This window comes from Gorilla gorilla, chromosome 17, assembly GCF_029281585.2.
Source record: "Gorilla gorilla gorilla isolate KB3781 chromosome 17, NHGRI_mGorGor1-v2.1_pri, whole genome shotgun sequence".
Lineage (NCBI taxonomy): Eukaryota > Metazoa > Chordata > Mammalia > Primates > Hominidae > Gorilla > Gorilla gorilla.
In genome coordinates, this window is record NC_073241.2 from 43,311,696 (window position 1) to 43,337,638 (window position 25,943).

Sequence of the window (25,943 nt, forward strand, 5' to 3'; positions counted from 1 at the left end):
CCAAGGTGGGTGGATCACTTGAGGTCAGGAGTTTGAGACCAGCCTGGCCAACATGGTGAAACCCTGTCTCTACTAAAAATACAAAAATAAGCTGGACGTGGTGACGGGTGCCTGTAACCCCAGCTACTCAGGAGGCTGAGACAGGAGAATCACTTGAACCCGGGAGGCAGAGGTTGCAGTGAGCTGAGATCGCGCCACTGCACTCCAGCCTAGGTGGCAGAGCAAGACTCCATCTCAAAAAAAAAAAAAGTTTTCTCTGAATTCTGCTAGTCACTGACACCACATATGTGGAAGATATTCTCCTAATTTTGATAGTGAAAAATTTAAAAAATAAAAAAACCCGCTTGAGATTCTTTCTGTTGCTTTTGTGCTATGGATCGCATTTCAACAAAATTAAGCAAGATTTGTCTTCTCTTCTTTCCTGAACAGCTGGTGTGAAGCAAAAATGCCTGCGCAGCCAGACCTCGTTCCGCGGGTGTTTGAGGAAGCTAGCTCTGATTAAGAGCCCGCAGGTGCAGTCCTTTGACTTCAGCAGAGCGTTCGAACTGCATGGAGTTTTCCTTCATTCCTGTCCTGGGACCGAGTCCTGAACTTCAAGCAGAATCCTCAGTTGGAATCATTGCTAATATTTTGAGGAGAAGTGTATGTGTGAATTAAGAATCTCTTCAGTTCATATTTCATTTCCAACTCAGGTTAAGTGTTTCTGGGGAGAGATGTTGTGTTTACGTTACACTAAAACCACATGTGCAACAAATACCTCCATTAAATGGTCTAAAATGTAAATTGAATTCCCTGGCTCTCTTTTTAAACGTATTTTTTAAAAAATCTTTATACACATTGAATGTTCTGTTGATTACTTGATAGTATTTTATGTTTTTCATTTTGAGCTTTTTAAAAAAGTATCAATACAGATGATAACAGATTAGAGTATGAAGCCTTTTATTTCTTCAAGAAAACTCTAAGCTCCAATTTCTACAACAGACAAGCAATGTTCATTGATTAATTCCAGATGAGCACACCAGCTGTTTGCCACATAACCTTTTAGGGAGGCTCCAGCAAGTCACAGGGGCAAAGGGAGCAAAGGAAGGAGCTGGACCATCCTTGGAGGTGGCCTTGTGCTATCAGGACCTCACCTAACAGTGCATTTTGCAGGACAGAAAAAAAGAAAACGTGGCATCATTTTAAATTAGTGCTTCCTTTATTGTCAATTTTATTTTCACCACTTGGAATGAAACAGTTTGCCTTAATCAGCTACTTTTCTGGGATAGTACGTGTAATTTGAAAAGAGGGAACATTTTAAAACCATGTAAGTATATTCTTTTAATGGACCAAGCAGCTGTAGACCCAGATTTCTGAAGTTGCATTCAGTCCACATTCATTTTAGTTCTGCTCTGTGGCTGCAGCTCGGGTCACAGTGACCGCTATCCGTATCCTTCAGAAAAATGATCCCATTTTCCAAAGGCTCACTTGAAGAGCAGTCTCCACCTGTCTTAGCCATGACCTGCTTTTCCAGCATGGAGGAGGCCAGAGTTAGTGTCTGTGTCTCTGAGAGATTTTGATTGGATAAACAAGGAAGGCAGCTGTGCTTCTGGTCCCTGTCCCTGTTCATTGCCTTCTTGTTTTTGAACCCTTATGGGGATTCACACCTCTTGATGGGTATATTTGAAATTTATAATTCTTTTCCATTTAAATACCTGCATGAAGATGTTTCTTAGAGAAAGGCAGCCGCCAGTTGTGGACGTGCTGTTTCTGTAGCACCAGCCATGGGAGGAATGCAGACTTTTCAAAGGCAGCTCCTGGGCAGCTGGGCTCAGAAGAGGCACCTGCCCGTCTCAGCGGCAGTGCACGTGCACCGAGAACCTCTTTGCTGTGCTGTGGGTGGTCTTTGGTTTCATGTTTCTGCGGAAACCAGCTACAGTGGGATATGAAGGCTCTGACATTCTAGATCCTGGTCCACCATGTTGGGTGAGGAAGTGACCAAAACCAGGACATAGAGCACAGACTGTGGAGTTGCCTTGAGCTTTGCACTCCAGCCCTGCCTCCACCCGCTCTTTAACAGAGTTAAAATGGAGCATGGGCTTTTCATCAGTACAGCTGTTCACAAGGTCTCTCTGAAGGATCCCTCAGGGGAGAACCCACCAGCTCCCCCTTGGCCTTTCACAAGCACAGAGTAGAGTGACCTGGGTGTAGATCTGTCCCCGTGACCTTGAGCCTGTGCTCCCAGGTCAGACACCAGCTATGGTTCTCACTTCGGGTTCTCACACTTATTCCTTAATTCCTCTCGCCAAGTCTGGACTCAGGTTCTTAGAGAGGGTTGCCAGATAAAACACAGAACCCAGGGAAATCTGAATTTCAGATAAACACCACAGACATGTTTTTAGTGTAAGCACATGCTAAATATTGCACAGCTCCTGTGTTTTTCATTTGCTAAATCTGGCAACCCTACTTTGGAGCCCCAAGGGCATAAAAAAATTATGATATCCTTTCCCTCACTGCCAAGTGATTCCAAATAAAAGCAAATCTATGTCTTAAAGCACATGCAACAAAATCTATTGACGATCATGTTTTTCTCATGACGATTTTACTGAGATACTGATTTCTTTCCAAAGTCTAATTTTGGTGCCAAAAGTCCTTGTTTAGTCTGTCAATTAACGTAGTACTTTTTTTCATTCTGGCAAAATATAGAAAATATAAAATTTACCATTTTAAGCCATCTTTAAGTGTACATTTCCATGAAATTCAATACATTTATACGGTATGCAACCACTACCATTCATCTCCGGAATTCTTTCCATCTTGTAAACCTAAAACCCTGTACCAATTAAACAGTAGGCCCCCATTCCTTCTTTCCCTCAGCCTCTGGCAACCACCATTCTTTCTGTCTCTACACATTTGATCACTCTGGGTACTTCATATAAGTGACTTACCATAATACCTTCAAGGTTCATCTCTGTTTAGCACGTGTCAGAATTTCCTCCCTTTTAATTCTGAATAGCATCCCATTGTATGTATGGACATTATGCTCATCCATGAATCCCTTGATGGGTGCTTGGATTGCTGCCATCTTTTGGCCATTGTGAATAGTGCCGCAATGAACATGGATGCACAAATGTCTGTTCAGAGTCCCTGCTTTCAACTCTCTGGGGCATATACCCAGAAGTGGAATTGCTGGATCATATGGTAAATCTATTTGTAATTTTTTGTTTTTGAGACAGAGTCTCACTCTGTCATCCAGGCTGGAGTGCAGTGCCGTGATCTTGGCTCATGGCAACCTCCATCTCCCAGGCTCAAGCAATTCTCCTGCTTCAGCCTCCCGAGTAGCCGGGACTACAGGCGGGTGCCACCACGCCTGCCTAATTTTTGTATTTTCAGTAGAGACGGGTTTCACCGTGTTGGCCAAGATGATCTCAAACTCCTGACCTCAAATGATCCACTAAGTGTTGGGATTACAGGCATGAGCCACGGCGCCTGGCCCCTATTTGTAATTTTTTGAGAAAGAACTATACTGTTTTCCATAGCATGCAGCACTGTTTTCAAGCCTCAGTTTCTTCATCTGTAAAAAAGATTGTGATACCAACCTCAAAAAGGTATCACAATATTTAGAAAATAGTATTAAATTTTTTTTCAGAGAGAGAGCACGTGGATAAGCCAACAGCATTGACCATAGTGAAATTTAATCCTCAGTCACACCTGCCTTCCAAGAACGTCCAACAACCAGATGGATTTATAGGCAAGCATTTGTAAACATCAGAAAAGAGAAGAAAACTGACCAACTCATTTAACACTGGTGGAATAACTTCATATGAAACAAGACAAGTATAAAACAATTATAGACCAACTTTACTTATGGACTTTGATGTAAATATCTTTTATAAAATACTAATAAATTCAATTCAGTCCTTAGGGGAAATGATAACTAAGTACATTTGCAAACCCATAAATTCTTCTTTTATTCTCACATGTGGTAATTTTTTTATTATGGTCAAACATTTGGCATAAGATCTACCCTCTTAACATATGTTAAATGCACAATACAGTATTGTTAACTATAGGCACCATGTTGTACAGACAGCAGATCCCTAGAGCTTACTCAGCTTGCATAACTGAAACTTCATTTATTTATTTATTTATTTTGAGATGGTATTTCACTCTTGTTGCCCAGGCTGGAGTGCAATGGCATGATCTCGGTTCACTGCAACTTCCACCCCCCAGGTTCAAGTGATTATTTTGCCTCAGCCTCCTGAGCAGCTGGGATTATAGGCACACACCACTGAGACTCCGTCTCAAAGAAAAAAAAAAAACCCAGAAAATTAGTGATTCAGAGATAAGGAAGTTTCACTATTTTTCTTATAAGAACAATACTACTTGGTACCTACCTGTGGCACTTCCTTCTTCCCCAGTGGCAGAAACTTTGTAACGGCTGAGTATATATTTTTAAATGTCACGCAATGCCCTGGGTGTGTTCCCCTCAGCCGTAATAAACTCCCTCTCCACACTACTACCTGCTTTTCCCGCTAGCTTGGAACTGTGGCTGAAGATAATTCTCCAGGACCTGCCTCCGTGATATTCTGCCCTGCGTGCTGCCCAGGACCCTTTTCACAGCTGCAAGCTATGTTACTTACTTGTTCCTAATGGGACAGTCAGTCTCTAGCACAGTTTCTGAATGTCTGAAGGAAGTCAACGGGAAGCATCGGGTCAATGTCCCGCCTCAGACTGCAAAACGGATCTGGATACATCTCCTATCACTTTGTGATACCCATTTTCTTTTTCTTCTTGAAATTGTACTGTATTGAAGGTATTTCTCTGTCAGGTTCATATTTCACATAGTTTTCAAAATTTCAGAAGTATCACATACATTCCAAGTGCTCATGGCTCCCGTTTGTATTTAGTGGTGTGCAGGCACATCTTCGCCTTCTGGTGCCCTTGGTAAGTCTTCCTGGTCAGCCCCCTGCAGTGCTGACTGCCCTGGAACTGTTCTGGTTCTCTTTTTTAATTTTATTTATTTATTTATTTATTTATTTTGAGACGAAGTCTCGCTCTGTCGCCCAGGCTGGAGTGCAGTGGCGCGATCTCTGCTCACTGCAAGCTCCGCCTCCCGGGTTCACGCCATTCTCCTGCCTCAGCCTCCGGGGTAGCTGGGATTACAGCCGCCTTTTTTATTTATTTATTTATTTATTTTTAGTAGAGACAGGGTTTCACCATGTTAGCCAGGATAGTCTCGATCTCCTGACCTCGTGATCCGCCCGCCTCGGCCTCCCAAAGTGCTGGGATTACAGGTGTGAACCACCACACCCGGCCGGAACTGTTCTGGTTCTTAATGGCTCTAAGTTAATGCTGAGTTTTCCCCTCAGATTGGATGTTCTCCTCAAAGAGCCTCTAGTTGTTTTACAGCTCCTTGAAGGTTGATATTCTGTTGGATATTTCTTAGGCATTTCTCCCTAACACAATAGTTAATATAATAAGGACATGGCAGAGGTTATTAGTACATAATTATTAAACTGAATACTAGTTTCTCATTTTTCTCTAAACATACTTCAGCAGTGTCGTTGTTCCATAAATTTCAAAAGATCTTTGCAAATGTAATTCTTCTAACAAGCCATCGAACAAGCATTTAAACAGAACAGAATCATGCTCTCTTCGGTAGCACTTATATTATACTAAAAGTGGAGCGATCCAGAGGTTAGCATGGGCCCTGTGCAAGGATGACATGCACATTCGTGAAGCATTCCATATTTTTAAAAGTCTAATAGAAAATTTAAAAAAGAATTTTAAAATGACAAAATCAGCCATTTTGCAACATATTCCGCAAAAAGATCTACAGGCTTAACAGTTTTCATAATATACAGTGAAGTTTTCAATTTAATATACCCTGAAATGTAAAAACTATCAGGATTTTTTTTCACAGGGTGACAATGGCAGCGCTCATGTTCCTTTCAAACCCCTTCAGTGTCCAACAATGGGAGCCATACCAGCTGTCTGAAGCAAGGGCTTGGAGGGGAACATAATGAAAATCACTGTTTTCTCTCTGAGTAACACATTTTTAAAATGATGTTGTCTTTTCACAGTATATGCTGAGCATAATGCTTAATTATAAAGTATTGAAACATGAACTCCAGTGTGAATGCTAAAGAACTGTGGTCTGTGTTCACATTGTTATAAAAGAGACAAGTTTATTTTAACGAGAACCGTTCTATGCATCAGGCATTTCATCCATGATTTAATTTTTAGCATGTGTTTGAAATGCAAATGTGATTTTCTGATATGAATAAAACCCAGTAAAATCTTTGCTGAAAATGGTACAATGCTGAATTGTGTCCCTGAAGGTGGTCAGAAGAAAACAATTAGAGGAAAAACATCAGTCAAGGGAGGAGGTAGGAGGTTATAAAGAATAGACACACAAGTACCAGAGGATGCATGTGTGGCTTTGCCACCCAGACTAGAAGGTCGGCAGGATGTAGGTATGGATAGGGAGTTAGTGTGATTAATACTATGTGGCTTAAATGTAATTCTGCACCCTTGAGGTCTGATTAAATTGAACATGGAATTTAAGAAGTGTGAGTAAAAATGACAAAAGAATAAGTAGGAAATGATCAAGACCATTCACTAAGTCTTGCTAGGAAAAAACATTCAAGCTTGGAAGAAGACTCAGTGGAAAGCTTTCGATTTAGGTAGGATTGGAAGCAAACTAAAGAAAATCTTTTTTAGTAAGCTAACCTAAAAGGAAACACATTTCTCTTCTTTTATTAGGTGTTACATTGAAATTGAGTGAATTGGAGGGAAGGAATCCTAAAATGATAAAATCACCAGGCAAATCATTGAATTACTGCTGATTCTCACAGTACTTCCCAAAGTTAAGTGGAAAGGGGTGTGCGTGTGTTTGTGTGTATTTAAATTGATATAACCACAGAAGATGGGATATAACTTATAGTCTGAACATAACTTAGTTAATTTTTTACTAAAACAGACATCAACATTTTCCAGAGGCCGACAATAGATCCAGAGTCTGCAATACACAACATTCACAATGTCCAGGATACAATTCAAAATCTCTTGATATACAAACAACCAGGAAAATGGTACCAATTCTCAAGCATTCAATCAAACAAACAATCTCAATCAAACAAATACCAACCTCAAGAGAAAATTATCAGACAAAGACTTTAAAGCAGCTATTTTATCTATGCTCGTAAGGTCAGGGAAAGCACACTTCGATTGACTGATATGATAGAAGTGCTCAACAGAAAAAAGGAAAATTTAAAAAGGAAGCAAATAAAAAATATTGAAATGAAAAATACAATCTCTGCAGTCAAAAGTTAATCATTGGTTGGACTCAATAGCAGAATAAAGATGATAAAAGGAAAATTAAGTTGAAGGTAGAACAATGAAAATTATCCAATCTACAAAGAGAGATAAAGCAAGCGTTTAAAGAAAACAAACCCAGAGTGTCAGGTACCTGTGTGTCACCATCTAAAGGTCTAACATAGTGTAAGTGGAGTCTCAGAAGGAGAGGAGAAAAAGATTAAAATAGAAAAAAAATTTCAGCAAGAATGCCCAGAAACTCCCCAATTTAGTGAAAGACATAAATTTACAGATTCAAGACACTTAGCAAACTCTGGGCAAAACAAACTCAAAGGAAACAATCCCTATTAACACATAAGAATCAAGTTTCTGAATCCCAAGATACCTAAAAAATTCTTGAAAGTAGCTATAGTGGAAAAAAAACAAAAAGCACACATTACATAGAGGGAAATCATGACTTAATGTCCATGATTTCTCCGAGAAACCATGAAGTCCAGAAGACAGCAGAACTACATCTTAAAAGTACTGAAAGAAAAGAGCTTCTCAACCTGTAATTTTATATCCATTACAAATATCTTACAGCAATAAAGGTGAAATAAAGCCATTCTCACAAGAAAGACAACAAAAAGAAGTCATTACCAGGTCCTACCCTTGGGCCCATGGAAAGAACTCTCATAACTCAGCATGAGATGAACAACCCAATTACAAATGATCAAAAGATTTGAATAGATATTTTACAAATATGAATGGCCAACAAACATAAGAAAACAGGCTCAGCACTATCAGTCCTTAGGGAAATGCAAATTAAAACCACAGGGAGATCTAACTACATACCTTCCAGGATAGCTAAAACTGTTGGAAGGATGTGGAGCAACTAGAATTCTTGTACATTGTTGAGGGGTGGGAATGTAAAATGCTACAACCACTTTGGAAAAAGTTTAGTAATTTCTTTAGAACTTAAATATGCTTACCACATGTCCCAGGTAAGCTATTCTTGGCAAAGATTTATGGATAAATGTCAGGGCTTTATTTATACTAGCTAAACTCTGGAACTATCCCAGGTATCCATCAGTAGAAGAATAGATGAACTGTAGCATACACATGCAAGGGAATACTATGTAGCAATAAGAAGGAATAAACCATGATACATGCAACAATGTGAATGAATCTCAGAAATATGATGAATTTTAAAATGCCTTACACCAAAATACATACTTTATCATATTTGCATAAAATTTTTAGAAAATGCCAGGGGTTAAAATGGAGGGAGGAATAGGTTACAAAATTGCATGAGGAAACTTGTTGGGCAATGGAACTGTTTACTATCTCGATTATGATGACCTCAGGGGTGTAAACATATATCAAAACCAATCATTTTGAACACTGCTGTTCAATACTACTTAATTATACCTCAGTAAGTTGTAAAAACTAATCAATTAAAAATGCGGCTTCCCCAAATCCTCTTTACTCAATAGCTATTGACTAAAATCCTCTCTCTTTAGTCAATAGCTAACATTGTGCTGAATAGTGAAAGTTTGAAAGCTTTTCCTCTAAGATCTAAGATCTAAGAAGCGAGACAAGGGGGCCGGGCACAGTGGCTCACTCCTGTAATCCCAGCACTTTGGGAGGCTGAGGTGGGTGGATCACCTGATGTCAAGAGTTCGAGACCAGCCTGGCCAACATGGTGAAACCCCGTCTCAACTAAAAATAAAAAAATTAGCTGGGCGTGGTGATGAGCACCTATAATCCCAGCTGCTCAGAAGGTTGAGGCTGGAGAGTTGCTTGAACCCAGGAGGCAAGGTTGTAGTGAACCAAGATTGTGCCATTGCACTGCAGCCTGGGCGACAGGGCAAGACTCCATCTCAAAAAGAAAAAAAAAAAAAAGGCAAGACAAGAATGCTGCTTTTGCCACTTCTATTTAATATAGTCTTAGAAGTCCTAGCTAGAGAATTTAGGGAAGAAAATAAATAAATGAAAGGCATCCAAATTGGAAAAGAAAAAGTAAAATTCTCTCTGTTAGCAAACAATATTATCATATATGTTAGAAAGCTCTAAATATTCTATAAAACAAACTCTTACAATTAATCAATAATTTCAGCAAAGTTGGAAGATACAAAATTAACCCACAAAAATCAGGTGCATTTCTACATGCGAACAATGAACAATCCCAAAAGAAATAGAGAAAACAATTTCATTTACAATAGCATTAGAAAGAATAAAATACTTAGGAATCAACTTAGCCAAGGAGCTGAAAGACTTATACGCTAACAACCTTGAAGCATTACTGAGAGAAATTAAAACTAAGGACAGCAATAAACGGAAAGATATCCTTGTTAATAAATAAGACTTAATACTGTTAAGATGTCAATATCACCCAAAGCAATCTACAGATTCCAGCAATGTTTTTAGCAGAAACAGAAAAAAATTCTAAAATTCATACCGAATCTCAAGGATCCTGAATAGACAAAACAATCTTGCAAATGAAGAACAACACTGAAAGTCACACACTTTCAAGTTTATAGAGATAGAAAGTAGAATAGTGGCTGCCAGGGTCGGGGGGTTGGGGAGAATGGGGAAGATGGAAAGTTCCACTGATGGTTGCCCAACAATGTGAATGTACTTAATGCTACAGAACCACACTTAAACGTGGTTAAAATAGTGAATTTCGTTACATATGTTTAATCACCATAATTATGAAAAAATAAATAGATGACAGCAACATGATTTTTCTTGGCAAAGCTCACCCACACTGAATAAATCCCCCAAACAGGCTGATGTTTGAAAGATCTGTGTTCAAGCTGGGCGCGGTGGCTCACCCCTGTAATCACTTTGGGAGGCCGAGGCAGGCGGATCACCTGAGGTCAGAAGTTCAAGACCACCCTGGCCAATGTGGTAAAACCCCATCTGTACTAAAAATGCAAAAATTAGTTGGGCATGGTGGCGGGCACCTGTAATCCCAGCTACTAGGGAGGCTGAGGTAGGAGAATTTCTTGAGCCCAGGAGACAGAGGTTGCGGTGAGCTGAGATCGCGCCACCACACTCCAGCCTGGGCAGCAGAGCGAGACTCCATCTCAAAAAAAAAAAAAAAAAAAAGATCTGTGTTCAGAAGTGGAATTTTAGAAACATGTAGGTAGACATACAAAGCCATATTGCCAACATGTACTCATAGGAGAAATATTAAAGCGAGTTTTTGTAACATAGCAGAAATTCTGTGACGTTTAACGTGCCCTATCCTACAAATTCGAGGACAGATTATCTTAAAGCAAAGTCCTGTTTGTGATCACTCCTAAGACAGTGTCTTGTATTTCTTTGTAGATGAGTTTGCTCTCAAACTTCGCCCTGCCAGCACCTGTCATTGCCATTCCTATCAACTGCTCTGGGCCTGAGAATGAAAATTTATTCATTCATGAAAATTATTCTAACTTAGGTATTTTGGAGCTAGTGTGCTTTTCGGCTGCTAATACAATGTTATACCAAGTCCTACTTCATTAAACACCGTAAGATTTAAGGAAAAGATGAGACAAATTCCGTGAGCCACTAAGTTAGACACAGGGGATACCCATGCTTTGGTCTTAGGAAACAGCCCCAGGTGTTGACATTTGTTAGAAAAAATGCAGGGTGGTAGATTACAATCAAATGGGAAAATACTCATTGGTGCACAGCCACTGACACTTTAAGAGAAATGTAAAATGTTCAACTTCCCCACTTCTTTAGGGCCTTATTGAAGCTATTCAGAAAGAGAGAAGAGATGGAAAGAGAGAAGAGGAGGGTGAGATTTGTAGATTTCCAGAGATGAAGAGATGACAGACATCGAGGGATGTGAAACACTATCTCCTCAGGCTGACTCTACTTTTATTAGGCTGTTCTTGCATTGCTATAAAGGAATACTTGAGCCTGGGTAATTTATAAAGAAAAGAGGTTGAATTGGCACACGGTTCTGCAAGCTGTACAAGCATGGCACCAACAACTGCTTGGCTTCTGGTGAGGGCCTCAAGAAGCTTACAATGGTGGTGGAAGGTGAAGTTGCGGCAGTTGCGGGGGCAGGCACATCACGTGGAGAGAATGGGAGAAAGAGAGATAGAGAAGGGGGATGTCCAACTCTTTCAAACAACCAGATCTCAACCAACAATGAACTGAGCGAGAACTCATCACCAAGGGGGTGGTGAGAAACCATTCCTGAGGGATCCACCCCCATGATCCCATCACCTCCCACCAGGCCCCACCTCCAACACGGGGAATCGCATTTCAGCTTGAGATTTGGAAAGGACAAACATCCAAAACACATAATCAGTCATCATTCCTATACAATAGCAACCATAAATATTGCATCTTATTCAGCAATTCCAATTGGAAATATTTAGTACCACTACCCACAAAAGTTTCTTTGTACTTATTTACAAGTCCTGATGTTTTTGTTAGAAAAACATTGCCACCTATTTTTACCCAGCCCAGTCTCAGCCTAAGTGCCACTGGGTCCAGTTTCTCTCATCTTCTGAGCAGTTGGCCTAAAGTGACCCTATGTTTTCCTTTTCTCTTTCTCCTCTTCCTCTTCCACACCAGTGCAAACAAACCTCCAGCCCTCGCTTGACGGTCCTACATTGTTTCAACCAGGCAAGCATGGCACATTTCATACCTAAAGATTCCAATCCACAAATGGATTTTCTTGTCATTACTGTATGACAGCCAATAAAAAATCCAGGTAAAACATTAGAGATAGATGATAAAAGGACTGATTGCATATGAAATTCCTTTAAGCACCTTTAAGAAGAAATCATGTTTAAAAGGGAGATGAGCAAAGGAGAGCATTTTTATCTTTCCATTTGGGTCATGCAGAGCTGTAACCAAACCATAAGCTGGAAATGTGGGGCCCAGATCAATGTACTGAAAAGCAATAATAATGAAAATAATTCTTTACGTTTCTGGAGTTTCAGGGGTATAGAAAGAGTTCTAGAATTTTCACAAGTGCTCTTACATAGACCATCTCATTTTGCCATGATGATCCTGTGCAGCCGGCAGAGCAGGTGTGGGTATAGAGCACCAGCCCCTGTATCAGGTGCTAAGGATCCGATCCTAAGCTGAACAGGCATTTGCCCACCCTCATAGGGAGTGGAGTAAGTGAGATATAGATTAAGTTTTAAAAATATATCAAAACTATATGTGGGGGACAAAACACAGCAGACATCTGGTACACATGGCTGCAGGGGTAACAGCTGCCAGGAGCCAAAGAAGACCTCAGCCCGAGCTGGGGTGCCTGGCTGTGGAAGTGGTGGTTCTTGGGGTGGGCAGAGTAGACCTGCTGCTAAGGGGTGGGGTCATGGAGCCGGAAGAGAGAACGGTGGGGGCGGGGCCAGACTGGCAGTGGGCGTGACTGTTGGTGAGGTGGGTGGGGTCAGCCTGCGGTGGAGGGGAAGGGTCCTAGAGCCGTGGGGAGGGGCAGCCCGTGGCCTGGAGCAGTGGTTGGTGACCTTTGGAGGGGCGGTTGGGCTGTTGGGCAGTTGGGCGGTTGCATGGGGCGGCCTGGGACTTGGGGGCGGGGTCAGTCATATAAAGGCTGTGCCCAGCGCTTTTGGAAGCAGTAAGTCCAGCCTTAGGCTAAGGTGAGAGCGTCTGCTGGGACAGTGTGGCTGGACCCACGTGGCAGGTGCGAGGCAGGGTCACTGCGGATGGGAGAGAAGGCGTAGAGGCCTCAGGCCTTGTGGGGTGTCACCTAGAGATGCCCCAGGAGGGCTGGGGGGCCGGGGTGTTTCCAGTGAAGCCAGTTGGCATCCTGGCCGCTCTCTCCGAGTGGAAGGCAGAGGGAAATAATTGTATTTACGCAGGGTCGATCGGGCGGAGGCCGTCAAGCTAGCTGGAAGGGGCTGTGCTGTCAACGAGCGAGCGCAGGTGGCCTGGTGTAGACCCCGGGAGGCTGGGCGGGGACGCTGGGCGGGGACCTGGTTGAGGACCTGGGCGGGGACACTGGGTGGAAACCCTGGGTGGGCACGCTGGGCGGGGACTCTACAGGGCTCTCCCTCTGGGTAGTCTGGCCCTGACTTCTGAGTCACGGGAATGCGGGCGGGAGGTCACGGGCGGTGGGAGGAAGCCCAGGTCCCAGGTTTGTGATCTTCAGATGAGGGCAGCTCTGAGAACGGTGGGGGCCCGGCTGTGGCCCCGGGGCGGGGGACGCCCCAGCCGTTCAGTGTGGAGTTGGGGACGAGCGGGCTCTCTTCTTGGATTTGAGGATGTCAGGCACCTCTTTCATTTTCTTGCTTCAGAGAGTATGCCTAGACCCAACAGATGGAAATTCCTGGAAGGCCAATTTCCTGGAAGGCCGATTTAGACTTCATGGGTGCATAGGTGTATGCAGACAGCTGCAATACAGTCTTCTGCTGCTAATCTCTCAGCAATTATAAATGGTTTTTAGTTTTAGCGACCTGAAAAGCAAGTCTATGTGAAGCTCCCGAAAACTTTAATGTTTACGTGTGAAATACTGAAAATCTGCTTCTGCCTTTCAACTCAAAATTCTTTCACAAAGAATTCTTTGTTTTGAATTTGTTTGATAAGTAAATATCGCTTAAGTACCAGTTTCATTTATGGTTTCATTAGTGCTTTTCCCTAAATAACACTATGATTTTAACACTTTGCCATCTACAGTAAATTTACTTGCCTAATGCAGCTACCAAATACATTTACATATACACATATATATGTGTATATGTATATTAAAAGTCATTAAAAAGCAGAATGACTAAAAAAACAAGTTAGAAATTGTAAATACATACAGATTATATAGCGTTGGATTACAGTTGACAAACCTTAAAACATCACACATTGTAAAGAGGTCCTTCTGGGCATGACAAGTACACAGCTCTTGCCACATGACACCGGCCACCTTGCAGTGCTGGTACAACCACACCCAAGCTTCCTCTCCTCTGATCAGCGAGGCAGATTCATTGATATGTTGGGGGCTTCAGGGACATGTCAGACTGTTATACACTTTCCCAAACCTTCCTCCCATTTGTTCTGCTTATCTTGTCTTGACCAGTAACAGTTTGCCAACTGACACCAGACCACAGACTACAGTTTGAATAGCACTGTCATAGACTCAAGATTGGCAACTGTCCAGAATGTAAACCTATGCCAAGCACCAAATGCTTGCCTGGCAGTAGATGAAGGGATATGCCCATTCTTGCTCTGGTCTGGCTTATCCCAGCTGATTGCTTGAGTCTTCTTTAAAAGCTCCACCTCATCACACAGATGTGGAAGCTGAGGCTCAGAGGCCTGGAGTGACCTGCTGGTGGGGATGCAGCTGGATCCAGAGGAAGAGCTAGATCCAGGTCCTCTGAACCCCAGCCAGGAGCCCAAATGCACAGCCACCCAGCCCAGCCCATGCCTCTCTGAGGTTGATTTGGGGCTGTCCTTGTGTGTTTCAGTCAAAGAGGGCTACAGAGTCTAGTCAGAGGCTAACATTGCACTCCAGTTTTGTACCTCTTAGAAAATGGCGTCCTTCTGGGGATCAGCCTTGCCAAAGTGGATGCCATTGGACTATAGCTGGTAAGCAGCAAGGTATGTGCTTAATATTCAAAACGTTTTTCTTCCCGGGGTCAGTAGCAGAGTAGCTGGGAAACGTTGAACATACCTAGCACCACCTCCAATTATCGGCTCTAATGGAGTGGAAAAAGGTATAATCAATATTAATGAGCTGATAACAAAACACCTTTTAATTACTTTGACAGTACCAGTGCAGCATTCTTCCCCTGCTATTGTCTTGGCAGCTCAGACCCTGACTGGGTCACACTTCCAAGTTTCTCCCTTAGGTAGAACGGGCTGTCCAGGGTTAATGTCGATGAACTCTTTCAATAATTCAATCGGATGTCAGCAAAGGCAGAAAGTGGGACATAGAGAACTAGATGTATGTGACCTCGCCATGGGACTCCAGGTTCCTGGGTGGAAAGAAGTATGTTTCTTTTTACTTGTTTAATACAGTGCCTGGCAAGATGGTCATTAAATCTATGAGGTCTCTTGACACCAGAGATTTTCTTTTTTTCTAAAACAGAAATTGTATTTCCCCTTTTGAGTGGGACAGACTGATCTGTAAGACCTGCCCTTCATCTAATAGCATCTGGGGTTTTTATTGTTATAGTTGCTTACAAGACCTCTTGAGAAAAATCCTTTGCAAATGAAAATCCCCTTCTTTCACCTTTACCTTTTCAAGAAACACAGGGGAGAATGATCTGCCTTGAGATGTGGCAGCCTAATCGTGGGGGCTCTGCACTCAGACAGAGCTAAGTCTCTTTTCTTAGTTATTTTTCTTTATTTTTAAAGTTTATAAACTTTTCTTCAGGAAATATATACAAAATAATAACAGAAAGGAAATCAATCTATATGGCGGTTACCTTTCTGGAAACAGTAAGAACATGAACAGAACATGATAGCACCAGACATAAGACATTCATGAAGGAGATAATATATCTAGTTCAGTGATTCTCAACCAAGGGATGTTTTGTACCACCCCAGGGGACATTTGTTTGGAAACATTTTTGATTGTCACAATGGATGTGTGTGTGTGTGAGATACTACTGGCTTCTAGTGGGTGGTGGCCAGAGATATTGCTAAATATCCCACCATGCACAGAACAGTCCCAACCACAAAGAATTGTCCAAAATGTCCATCGTGTCAAGTTGAGAAACCATGATTTATTTGCGTCTTTAAGTTTTCTTCTAAGGTAAAATTGCTGTGGGTTTCTGTATATAGTCAGTCCCTGATGTTTTACCCATTGAGGTTTAGCTGTTCTATATATAAATATTGACTAAAATCAATAAAATCAATAAAATTTTCTGATTTCCTATTTAAAGTATATTGTACAATTTAAAAAAGTAGGCTAGATGCAGTGGCTCATGCCTGTAATCCCAGCACTTTGGGAGGCCGAGGAGGGCGGATCATGAGGTCGGGAGATCGAGACCATCCTGGCTAACACGGTGAAACCCCGTCTCTACTAAAAATACAAAAAATCAGCCAGGTGTGGTGGCGGGTGCCTGTAGTCCCAGCTACTTGGGAGGCTGAGGCAGGAGAATGGTATGAACCCAGGAGGCGGAGCTTGCAGTGAGCTGAGATGGTGTCACTGTACTCCAGCCTGGGCGACACAGCAAGACTCCATCTCAAAAGAAAAAAGAAAAAAAAAAGTAAAAGAATTCCCAAGTTGAACGGGCAAGATTTCTCCCACCTTAACCATGTTTAGAGAAGCCAGTTAAGTCCTGCAATAATCAGGGCAACCCTTTGCTAAAGCAAGACTGCTTAGAGCAACAAAAATATTTTTTAAGGCATCAGTACGTCTGAGAAGTGAGTACAGTCTGAACATACACAGACGTTCTTGTCGTTAAGTCTTTAGGGTAGTGGCCTAGCTTTCATCCTGGACTTGATGTCAGTCTTACGTATTTCATCCTCACGTCAGCCCCTCAGACACAGCAGAAACTCCCACCAACTTCAGGTCTCCTGAAAAGCTTTTCCAGTAATGCCAAAGTCTGAGGCTCTGTCTCTTTCATAAATTATTTTACTTTATCCACAAACCAATGTGGACATCCTTCCTGGAAGCTTGTTTTCAGTACACTGAGGTCACATTCACTTGTTGAGTTGGGTGTCCATCTCCTCTGCATGTGGATTTTACTGACTTCTTATAATTGTCCTTGGTAGAAATCAGTGATAGTTTATTCTGAACTGGGGATGAGCTCAGCATAGCTGACACAGGCTGAAAATAATTCCTATGGTTAAGAGAGCTGAGGAATTTCCCCAGTCCATGCTCGGAGAGTTAGTTTGCTGAACTGGTGGTTTTCTGAAAGCCTCTGCTCTTCTGGCATGTCTGTTGTCATAAGACAATATTTCTGCCTGTGGTGCATATACCTCTATGGGATCCTTAGGTGAGAGAGGAGTGGCATATGATGGAGGGTTCTGAGAGCATCAGTATGTCTGCCTCTGCTGATTGGCTTTTACCATTTTTATTTTGAGGAGGTGTTAATCACTGAAGGGAGGTAGAATGTTTTTCCCCACCAGAGGAGGCAGCGACCACGTCTCCTCTATGGAGGCATTCAGGAGCCGTCCAGCTGAAGCAGCATCACTGTCTGAGGTGAATACCTGGGGTTCACCATCTTGCACCAAGAAGATTAAAGACATGGACACATGTGAGTGGGTTAAGGAGCGGAAATTTTAATAGGCTGAAGAAAGGAGAGATGAGAGCAGCGTTCTCTCTCTTTCTAGAGAGAGGCGTCCAAAAGGGAAAAAGCCGGCCTGAGGTGGACCACAGCAGACTTGATAGGCTGGCTTGAGGAGGCGGCATCTGATTTACACAGGGCCCACAGATTGGTCTGATCAGGTGTGACATTTACATAGTGCTCGGGGAAGGCTGGTCGTCCCACCCTAATCTTATTATACAAATGGGCTTTCTACTTGGCCAGTACCATCTTGTCTGCTCCTTACTATACACGCGGGTGGCAAAGACAGGAGAAGATGGAGCCACCATTTTGAACGTGCCTATTCCCAGGTAACCTTTCTCTATTGGCACAACCACCAGCATTCGCCTATGCAAGCTTCCAGCTTGCTTGTCTATGCCTGCAGCTTGATTTTACAGGTTGCTCTTTGTTAGAAAAGAAAATGATTTGGGGCATTCCTTTTAATGCTTTTCATTAAAAGGAAAACCTTACCAAGGACTTCCTTATTCTATCTGCCTAAATAATTTATTTTTAACTCTTCTATCACAGCTTGGAAGGCACAATCCACATAGGTCTGCATGGTCCACCGAGCTGCATACCCACGGGGCCAGCGGGAGGTGGGCAGCTGCTGGGCTCTCTTCTGAAGCAGGTGAGTATGGAGTACCCTGTTTGTTTGCAAAGAAACAGACTGCAGACATTGCTGCAGTCATGGTCTCGGCAACGTCATCCCTGATCTAGTGGAAGGCCAAGGTCTCTTTCTAGCAACTACATAAGTAGAGATGGAGGAGAACACAAAACAGGAAGACAATTTTTCCTTTTTCTCTCATTTTGGGCCTCTTTTAATTACGAATGCTGACCTTTGTCAGGGAATCATTTTTAAGAAACCTTTCCTTCGTGGGGAGGAAAGTTGTGCAGGTGGTTTAACCCAACCTGATTTCTTGACCCAAGTTACTGGGCGAGTTTTCTACAGAGCCTGCATTGAATGCTGAGCCACATGGGAAGGAGAAGATTGTGCTTTCGCTCTACTTATTGTAATGGGAGCATTATTTTCTGATGGTTGTAAGACATTTGTCAAGCGATACTACCTACCCAATTAGGAGACTATCTGAAGAATCATAGCAATATTCAAAAGCTCCTCTCTAGTCTCCAAATGTAATGTAAACTTTTTTTTCTTTTCTTTTTTTACAGACAGGATCTCACTCTGTTGCCGAGGCTGGATCACAGCTCCCTGCAACCTTGAACTCTCCCTCAAGCAATCCTCCCCACTCTGCCTTCCAAAGCACTAGCATTGTAGGCCTAAGCCGTCACTCCCATCCACTGTAGTGTAAACTGTCTCCTTCAATGTTTCCAGTAGTTGCGGAGCAGATCAGATAAGGGTTCCTCCTGTCTGTTGCTTCAAGTTTCATTCTCTCTTTAAACGATATAAGGTTGGCTTCCATGGTTCCTTCTTAAAGAATGTTGAAGGTGTGTCTTCAGATTCATTTAGTGTTCGTGGAACCCCAGGGAAAGCTGATGTAAAACCCTCTTTTTTCTCCCAAATGTCTCAAAAAGTTGTATTTTCTGGGTCCAAGGGATCTGCAAGCCTCCTAAAGGCATTTCCATTGTCACTACCATCAGGTGTGAACTGTAATCTGGCACGTATAGTTCCAGGAACTGTCATAATAGATGCTGAAGAAACATTGTGAAGTTAACTCGCTGTTACCAACTGTGAAGTCACTAGCTAGAGGAATCTTGGGTGGTCTGAAATCTGAGATACTGTGGAAAGAGCAGAAAGATCCTGTATCTTTCCTATAATTGTTCTACTGGAAGTTGTCATTTGACACAGGAGACATTCTGTTTTATTTATTTTCTTTTGAGACAGGGTCTCACTCTGTCGCCCAGGCTGGAGTGCAGTGTTGTTACCACAGGTCACTGGTGCCTCCACTGCCTGAGGACTGCTCAAGCAATCCTCCTACCTCAGTCCCCTGAGGAGCCGGGGCCACAGGCCTGCACCACCACACCTGGCTAATTATTTTTATTTGTAGAGACAAAGTCTATCTTGCCTAGGCTGATCTCGAACTCCTGGGCTCAAGTAATCCTCCCGCCGTGGCTTCTCAAAGTGCTTGGGATTACAGATGTAAGCTACCATGCCCGGCCTCACAGCAGACATTTTTGTTTTTTTTGTTTTTTTTTTTTAAAGAAGACTTTTTTTTATTATACTTTAAGTTTTAGGGTACATGTGCACATTGTGCAGGTTAGTTACATATGTATACATGTGCCATGCTGGTGCGCTGCACCTACTAACTCGTCATCTAGCATTAGGTATATCTCCCAATGCTATCCCTCCCCTCTCCCCCCACCCCACCACAGTCCCCAGAGTGTGATATTCCCCTTCCTGTGTCCATGTGATCTCATTGTTCAATTCCCACCTATGAGTGAGAATATGCGGTGTTTGGTTTTTTGTTCTTGCGATAGTTTACTGAGAATGATGATTTCCAATTTCATCCATGTCCCTACAAAGGACATGAACTCATCATTTTTTATGGCTGCATAGTATTCCATGGTGTATATGTGGCACATTTTCTTAATCCGGTCTATCATTGTTGGACATTTGGGTTGGTTCCAAGTCTTTGCTATTGTGAATAATGCCGCAATAAACATACGTGTGCATGTGTCTTTATAGCAGCATGATTTATAGTCATTTGGGTATATACCCAGTAATGGGATGGCTGGGTCAAATGGTATTTTTAGTTCTAGATCCCTGAGGAATCGCCACACTGACTTCCACAATGGTTGAACTAGTTTACAGTCCCACCAACAGTGTAAAAGTGTTCCTATTTCTCCACATCCTCTCCAGCACCTGTTGTTTCCTGACTTTTTAATGATTGCCATTCTAACTGGTGTGAGATGGCATCACATAGTGGTTTTGATTTGCATTTCTCTGATGGCTAGTGATGATGAGCATTTTTTCAAGTGTTTTTTGGCTGCATAAATGTCTTCTTTTGAGAAGTGTCTGTTCATGTCCTTCGCCCACTTTTTGATGGGGTTGTTTGTTTTTTTCTTGTAAATTTGTTTGAGTTCTTTGTAGATTCTGGATATTAGCCCTTTGTCAGATGAGTAGGTTGCGAAAATTTTCTCCCATGTTGTAGGTTGCCTGTTCACTCTGATGGTAGTTTCTTTTGCTGTGCAGAAGCTCTTTAGTTTAATTAGATCCCATTTGTCAATTTTGTCTTTTGTTGCCATTGCTTTTGGTGTTTTGGACATGAAGTCCTTGCCCACGCCTATGTCCTGAATGGTAATGCCTAGGTTTTCTTCTAGGGTTTTTATGGTTTTAGGTCTAACGTTTAAATCTTTAATCCATCTTGAATTGATTTTTGTATAAGGTGTAAGGAAGGGATCCAGTTTCAGCTTTCTACATATGGCTAGCCAGTTTTCCCAGCACCATTTATTAAATAGGGAATCCTTTCCCCATTGTTTCTTTTTCTCAGGTTTGTCAAAGATCAGATAGTTGTAGGTATGCGGCATTATTTCTGAGGGCTCTGTTCTGTTCCATTGGTCTATATCTCTGTTTTGGTACCAGTACCATGCTGTTTTGGTTACTGTAGCCTTGTAGTATAGTTTGAAGTCAGGTAGTGTGATGCCTCCAGCTTTGTTCTTTTGGCTTAGGATTGACTTGGCAATGCGGGCTCTTTTTTGGTTCCATATGAACTTTAAAGTAGTTTTTTCCAATTCTGTGAAGAAAGATATTGGTAGCTTGATGGGGATGGCATTGAATCTGTAAATTACCTTGGGCAGTATGGCCATTTTCACAATATTGATTCTTCCTACCCATGAGCATGGAATGTTCTTCCATTTGGTTGCATCCTCTTTTATTTCCTTGAGCAGTGGTTTGTAGTTCTCCTTGAAGAGGTCCTTCACATCCCTTGTAAGTTGGATTCCTAGGTATTTTATTCTCTTTGAAGCAACTGTGAATGGGAGTTCACTCATGATTTGGCTCTCTGTTTGTCTGTTGTTGGTGTATAAGAATGCTTGTGATTTTTGTACATTGATTTTGTATCCTGAGGCTTTGCTGAAGTTGCTTATCAGCTTCAGGAGATTTTGGGCTGAGACAATGGGGTTTTCTAGATATACAATCATGTCGTCTGCAAACAGGGACAATTTGACTTCCTCTTTTCCTAATTGAATACCCTTTATTTCCTTCTCCTGCCTAATTGCCCTGGCCAGAACTTCCAACACTATGTTGAATAGGAGTGGTGAGAGAGGGCATCCCTGTCTTGTGCCAGTTTTCAAAGGGAATGCTTCCAGTTTTTGCCCATTCAGTATGATATTGGCTGTGGGTTTGTCATAGATAGCTCTTATTATTTTGAAATACGTCCCATCAATACCTAATTTATTGAGAGTTTTTAGCACGAAGGGTTGTTGAATTTTGTCAAAGGCTTTTTCTGCATCTATTGAGATAATCATGTGGTTTTTGTCTTTGGCTCTGTTTATATGCTGGATTACATTTATTGATTTGCATATATTGAACAAGCCTTGCATCCCAGGGATGAAGCCCACTTGATCATGGTGGATAAGCTTTTTGATGTGCTGCTGGATTCGGTTTGCCAGTATTTTATTGAGGATTTTTGCATCAATGTTCATCAAGGATATTGGTCTAAAATTCTCTTTTTTGGTTGTGTCTCTGCCTGGCTTTGGTATCAGAATGATGCTGGCCTCATAAAATGAGTTAGGGAGGATTCCCTCTTTTTCTATTGATTGGAATAGTTTCAGAAGGAATGGTACCAGTTCCTCCTTGTACCTCTGGTAGAATTCGGCTGTGAATCCGTCTGGTCCTGGACTCTTTTTGGTTGGTAAACTATTGATTATTGCCACAATTTCAGCTCCTGTTATTGGTCTATTCAGAGATTCAATTTCTTCCTGGTTTAGTCTTGGGAGCATGTATGTGTCGAGGAATTTATCCATTTCTTCTAGATTTTCTAGTTTATTTGCGTAGAGGTGTTTGTAGTATTCTTTGATGGTAGTTTGTATTTCTGTGGGATCGGTGGTGATATCCCCTTTATCATTTTTTATTGTGTCTATTTGATTCTTCTCTCTTTTTTTCTTTATTAGTCTTCCTAGCGGTCTATCAATTTTGTTGATCCTTTCAAAAAACCAGCTCCTGGATTCATTGATTTTTTGAAGGGTTTTTTGTGTCTCTATTTCCTTCAGTTCTGCTCTGATTTTAGTTATTTCTTGCCTTCTGCTAGCTTTTGAATGTGTTTGCTCTTGCTTTTCTAGTTCTTTTCATTGTGATGTTAGGGTGTCAATTTTGGATCTTTCCTTCTTTCTCTTGTGGGCATTTAGTGCTATAAATTTCCCTCTACACACTGCTTTGAATGCGTCCCAGAGATTCTGGTACGTTGTGTCTTTGTTCTCATTGGTTTCAAAGAACATCTTTATTTCTGCCTTCATTTCGTTATGTACCCAGTAGTCATTCAGGAGCAGGTTGTTCAGTTTCCATGTAGTTGAGCGGCTTTGAGTGAGATTCTTAATCCTGAGTTCTAGTTTGATTGCACTGTGGTCTGAGAGATAGTTTGTTATAACTTCTGTTCTTTTACATTTGCTGAGGAGAGCTTTACTTCTAACTATGTGGTCAATTTTGGAATAGGTGTGGTGTGGTGCTGAAAAAAATGTATATTCTGTTGATTTGGGGTGGAGAGTTCTGTAGATGTCTATTAGGTCTGCTTGGTGCAGAGCTGAGTTCAATTCCTGAGTATCCTTGTTGACTTTCTGTCTCGTTGATCTGTCTAATGTTGACAGTGGGGTGTTAAAGTCTCCCATTATTAATGTGTGGGAGTCTAAGTCTCTTTGTAGGTCACTCAGGACTTGCTTTATGAATCTGGGTGCTCCTGTATTGGGTGCATATATATTTAGGATAGTTAGCTCTTCTTGTTGAATTGATCCCTTTACCATTATGTAATGGCCTTCTTTGTCTCTTTTGATCTTTGTTGGTTTCAAGTCTGTTTTATCAGAGACTAGGATTGCAACCCCTGCCTTTTTTTGTTTTCCATTTGCTTGGTAGATCTTCCTCCATCCTTTTATTTTGAGCCTATGTGTGTCTCTGCACGTGAGATGGGTTTCCTGAATACAGCACACTGATGGGTCTTGACTCTTTATCCAATTTGCCAGTCTGTGTCTTTTAATTGGAGAATTTAGTCCATTTACATTTAAAGTTAATATTGTTATGTGTGAATTTGATCCTGTCATTATGATGTTAGCTGGTGATTTTGCTCGTTAGTTGATGCAGTTTCTTCCTAGTCTCGATGGTCTTTACATTTTGGCATGATTTTGCAGCGGCTGGTACCGGTTGTTCTTTTCCATGTTTAGCACTTCCTTCAGGAGCTCTTTTAGGGCAGGCCTGGTGGTGACAAAATCTCTCAGCATTTGCTTGTCTGTAAAGTATTTTATTTCTCCTTCACTTATGAAGCTTAGTTTGGCTGGATATGAAATTCTGGGTTGAAAATTCTTTTCTTTAAGAATGTTGAATATTGGCCCCCACTCTCTTCTGGCTTGTAGGGTTTCTGCTGAGAGATCCGCTGTTAGTCTGATGGGCTTCCCTTTGAGGGTAACCCGACCTTTCTCTCTGGCTGCCCTTAACATTTTTTCTTTCATTTCAACTTTGGTGAATCTGACAATTATGTGTCTTGGAGTTGCTCTTCTCGAGGAGTATCTTTGTGGCGTTCTCTGTATTTCCTGAATCTGAACGTTGGCCGGCCTTGCTAGATTGGGGAAGTTCTCCTGGATAATATCCTGCAGAGTGTTTTCCAACTTGGTTCCATTCTCCCCATCACTTTCAGGTACACCAATCAGACGTAGATTTGGTCTTTTCACATAGTCCCATATTTCTTGGAGGCTTTGCTCATTTCTTTATATTCTTTTTTCTCTAAACTTCCCTTCTCGCTTCATTTCATTCACTTCATCTTCCATTGCTGATACCCTTTCTTCCAGTTGATCGCATCGGCTCCTGAGGCTTCTGCATTCTTCACGTAGTTCTCGAGCCTTGGTTTTCAGCTCCATCAGCTCCTTTAAGCACTTCTCTGTATTGGTTATTCTAGTTATACATTCTTCTAAATTTTTTTCAAAGTTTTCAACTTCTTTGCCTTTGGTTTGAATGTCCTCCCATAGCTCAGAGTAATTTGATCATCTGAAGCCTTCTTCTCTCAGCTCGTCAAAGTCATTCTCCATCCAGCTTTGTTCCGTTGCTGGTGAGGAACTGCGTTCCTTTGGAGGAGGAGAGGCGCTCTGCGTTTTAGAGTTTCCAGTTTTTCTGTTCTGTTTTTTCCCCATCTTTGTGGTTTTATCTACTTTTGGTCTTTGATGATGGTGATGTATAGATGGGTTTTCGGTGTGGATGTCCTTTCTGTTTGTTAGTTTTCCTTCTAACAGACAGGACCCTCAGCTGCAGGTCTGTTGGAATACCCTGCCGTGTGAGGTGTCAGTGTGCCCCTGCTGGGGAGTGCCTCCCAGTTAGGCTGCTCGGGGGTCAGGGGTCAGGGACCCACTTGAGGAGGCAGTCTGCGGGTTCTCAGATCTCCAGCTGCGTGCTGGGAGAACCACTGCTCTCTTCAAAGCTGTCAGACAGGGACATTTAAGTCTGCAGAGGTTACTGTCGTCTTTTTGTTTGTCTGTGCCCTGCCCCCAGAGGTGGAGCCTACAGAGGCAGGCAGGCCTCCTTGAGCTGTGGTGGGCTCCACCCAGTTGGAGCTTCCCGGCTGCTTTGTTTACCTAAGCAAGCCTGGGCAATGGCGGGCGCCCCTCCCCCAGCCTCGCTGCCGCCTTGCAGTTTGATCTCAGACTGCTGTGCTAGCAATCAGCGAGATTCCGTGGGCGTAGGACCCTCCGAGCCAGGTGTGGGATATAGTCTCGTGGTGCGCCGTTTTTAAAGCACGTCTGAAAAGCGCAATATTTGGGTGGGAGTGACCCGATTTTCCAGGTGCGTCCGTCACCCCTTTCTTTGACTCGGAAAGGGAACTCCCTGACCCCTTGCGCTTCCCAGGTGAGGCAATGCTTCGCCCTGCTTCGGCTCGCGCACGGTGCGCGCACCCACTGGCCTGCGCCCACTGTCTGGCACTCCCTAGTGAGATGAACCCGGTACCTCAGATGGAAATGCAGAAATCACCCGTCTTCTGCGTCGCTAACGCTGGGAGCTGTAGACCGGAGCTGTTCCTATTCGGCCATCTTGGCTCCTCCCCCCAGGAGACATTTTTGATGTCCCTCTTGACAGTCTACAAAAGTCTACAAATCTTTTTTTTTTTTTTGAGACAGGGTCTTGCTCTGTCACCCAGTCTGGAATGCAGTGGTGCCATCATAGCTCACTACAGCCTGAGCTGTACTGAGCTCGAGGGATCGTCCCGTCTCAGCCTCCTAAGTAGCTGGGACTACAGGTACTTGCCACCAGGCCCAGATAATTTATTAAAAAACTTTTTTTGTAGAGACAGGGTCTCA

At 42.4% G+C, this 25,943-nt stretch overlaps 1 protein-coding gene, 1 long non-coding RNA gene and 1 pseudogene across 5 annotated transcripts in view; all 3 read left to right on the plus strand.

Annotated features, from left to right (window-relative positions):
• LAMA1 (laminin subunit alpha 1) overlaps positions 1–788 on the plus strand; it is a 175,691-nt gene extending 174,903 nt beyond the window's left edge. For both annotated transcript variants that reach the window (XM_019014254.4, XM_063699401.1), the window contains exon 63: positions 430–788. In XM_019014254.4, coding sequence (XP_018869799.3) covers positions 430–590 — 161 coding nt within the window. In that variant the 3' untranslated portion in view covers positions 591–788. The remainder of the gene's footprint in view (positions 1–429) is intronic.
• A 4,848-nt stretch (positions 789–5,636) lies between these two features.
• On the plus strand, positions 5,637–5,737 carry LOC115931541 (uncharacterized; annotated as a pseudogene).
• A 6,922-nt stretch (positions 5,738–12,659) lies between these two features.
• LOC101140375 (uncharacterized) lies at positions 12,660–20,135 on the plus strand. 3 transcript variants are annotated; one of them, XR_008673592.1, is made up of 5 exons: positions 12,803–12,940; positions 14,712–14,844; positions 17,281–17,453; positions 18,030–18,129; positions 18,669–20,135. It is a non-coding gene; the product is annotated as an uncharacterized lncRNA (long non-coding RNA). The 3 variants fall into 3 exon arrangements; XR_008673594.1 differs by having other exon boundaries at positions 17,284–17,453; XR_008673593.1 differs by having other exon boundaries at positions 12,660–14,844.
• The last annotated feature ends 5,808 nt before the right edge of the window (positions 20,136–25,943 follow it).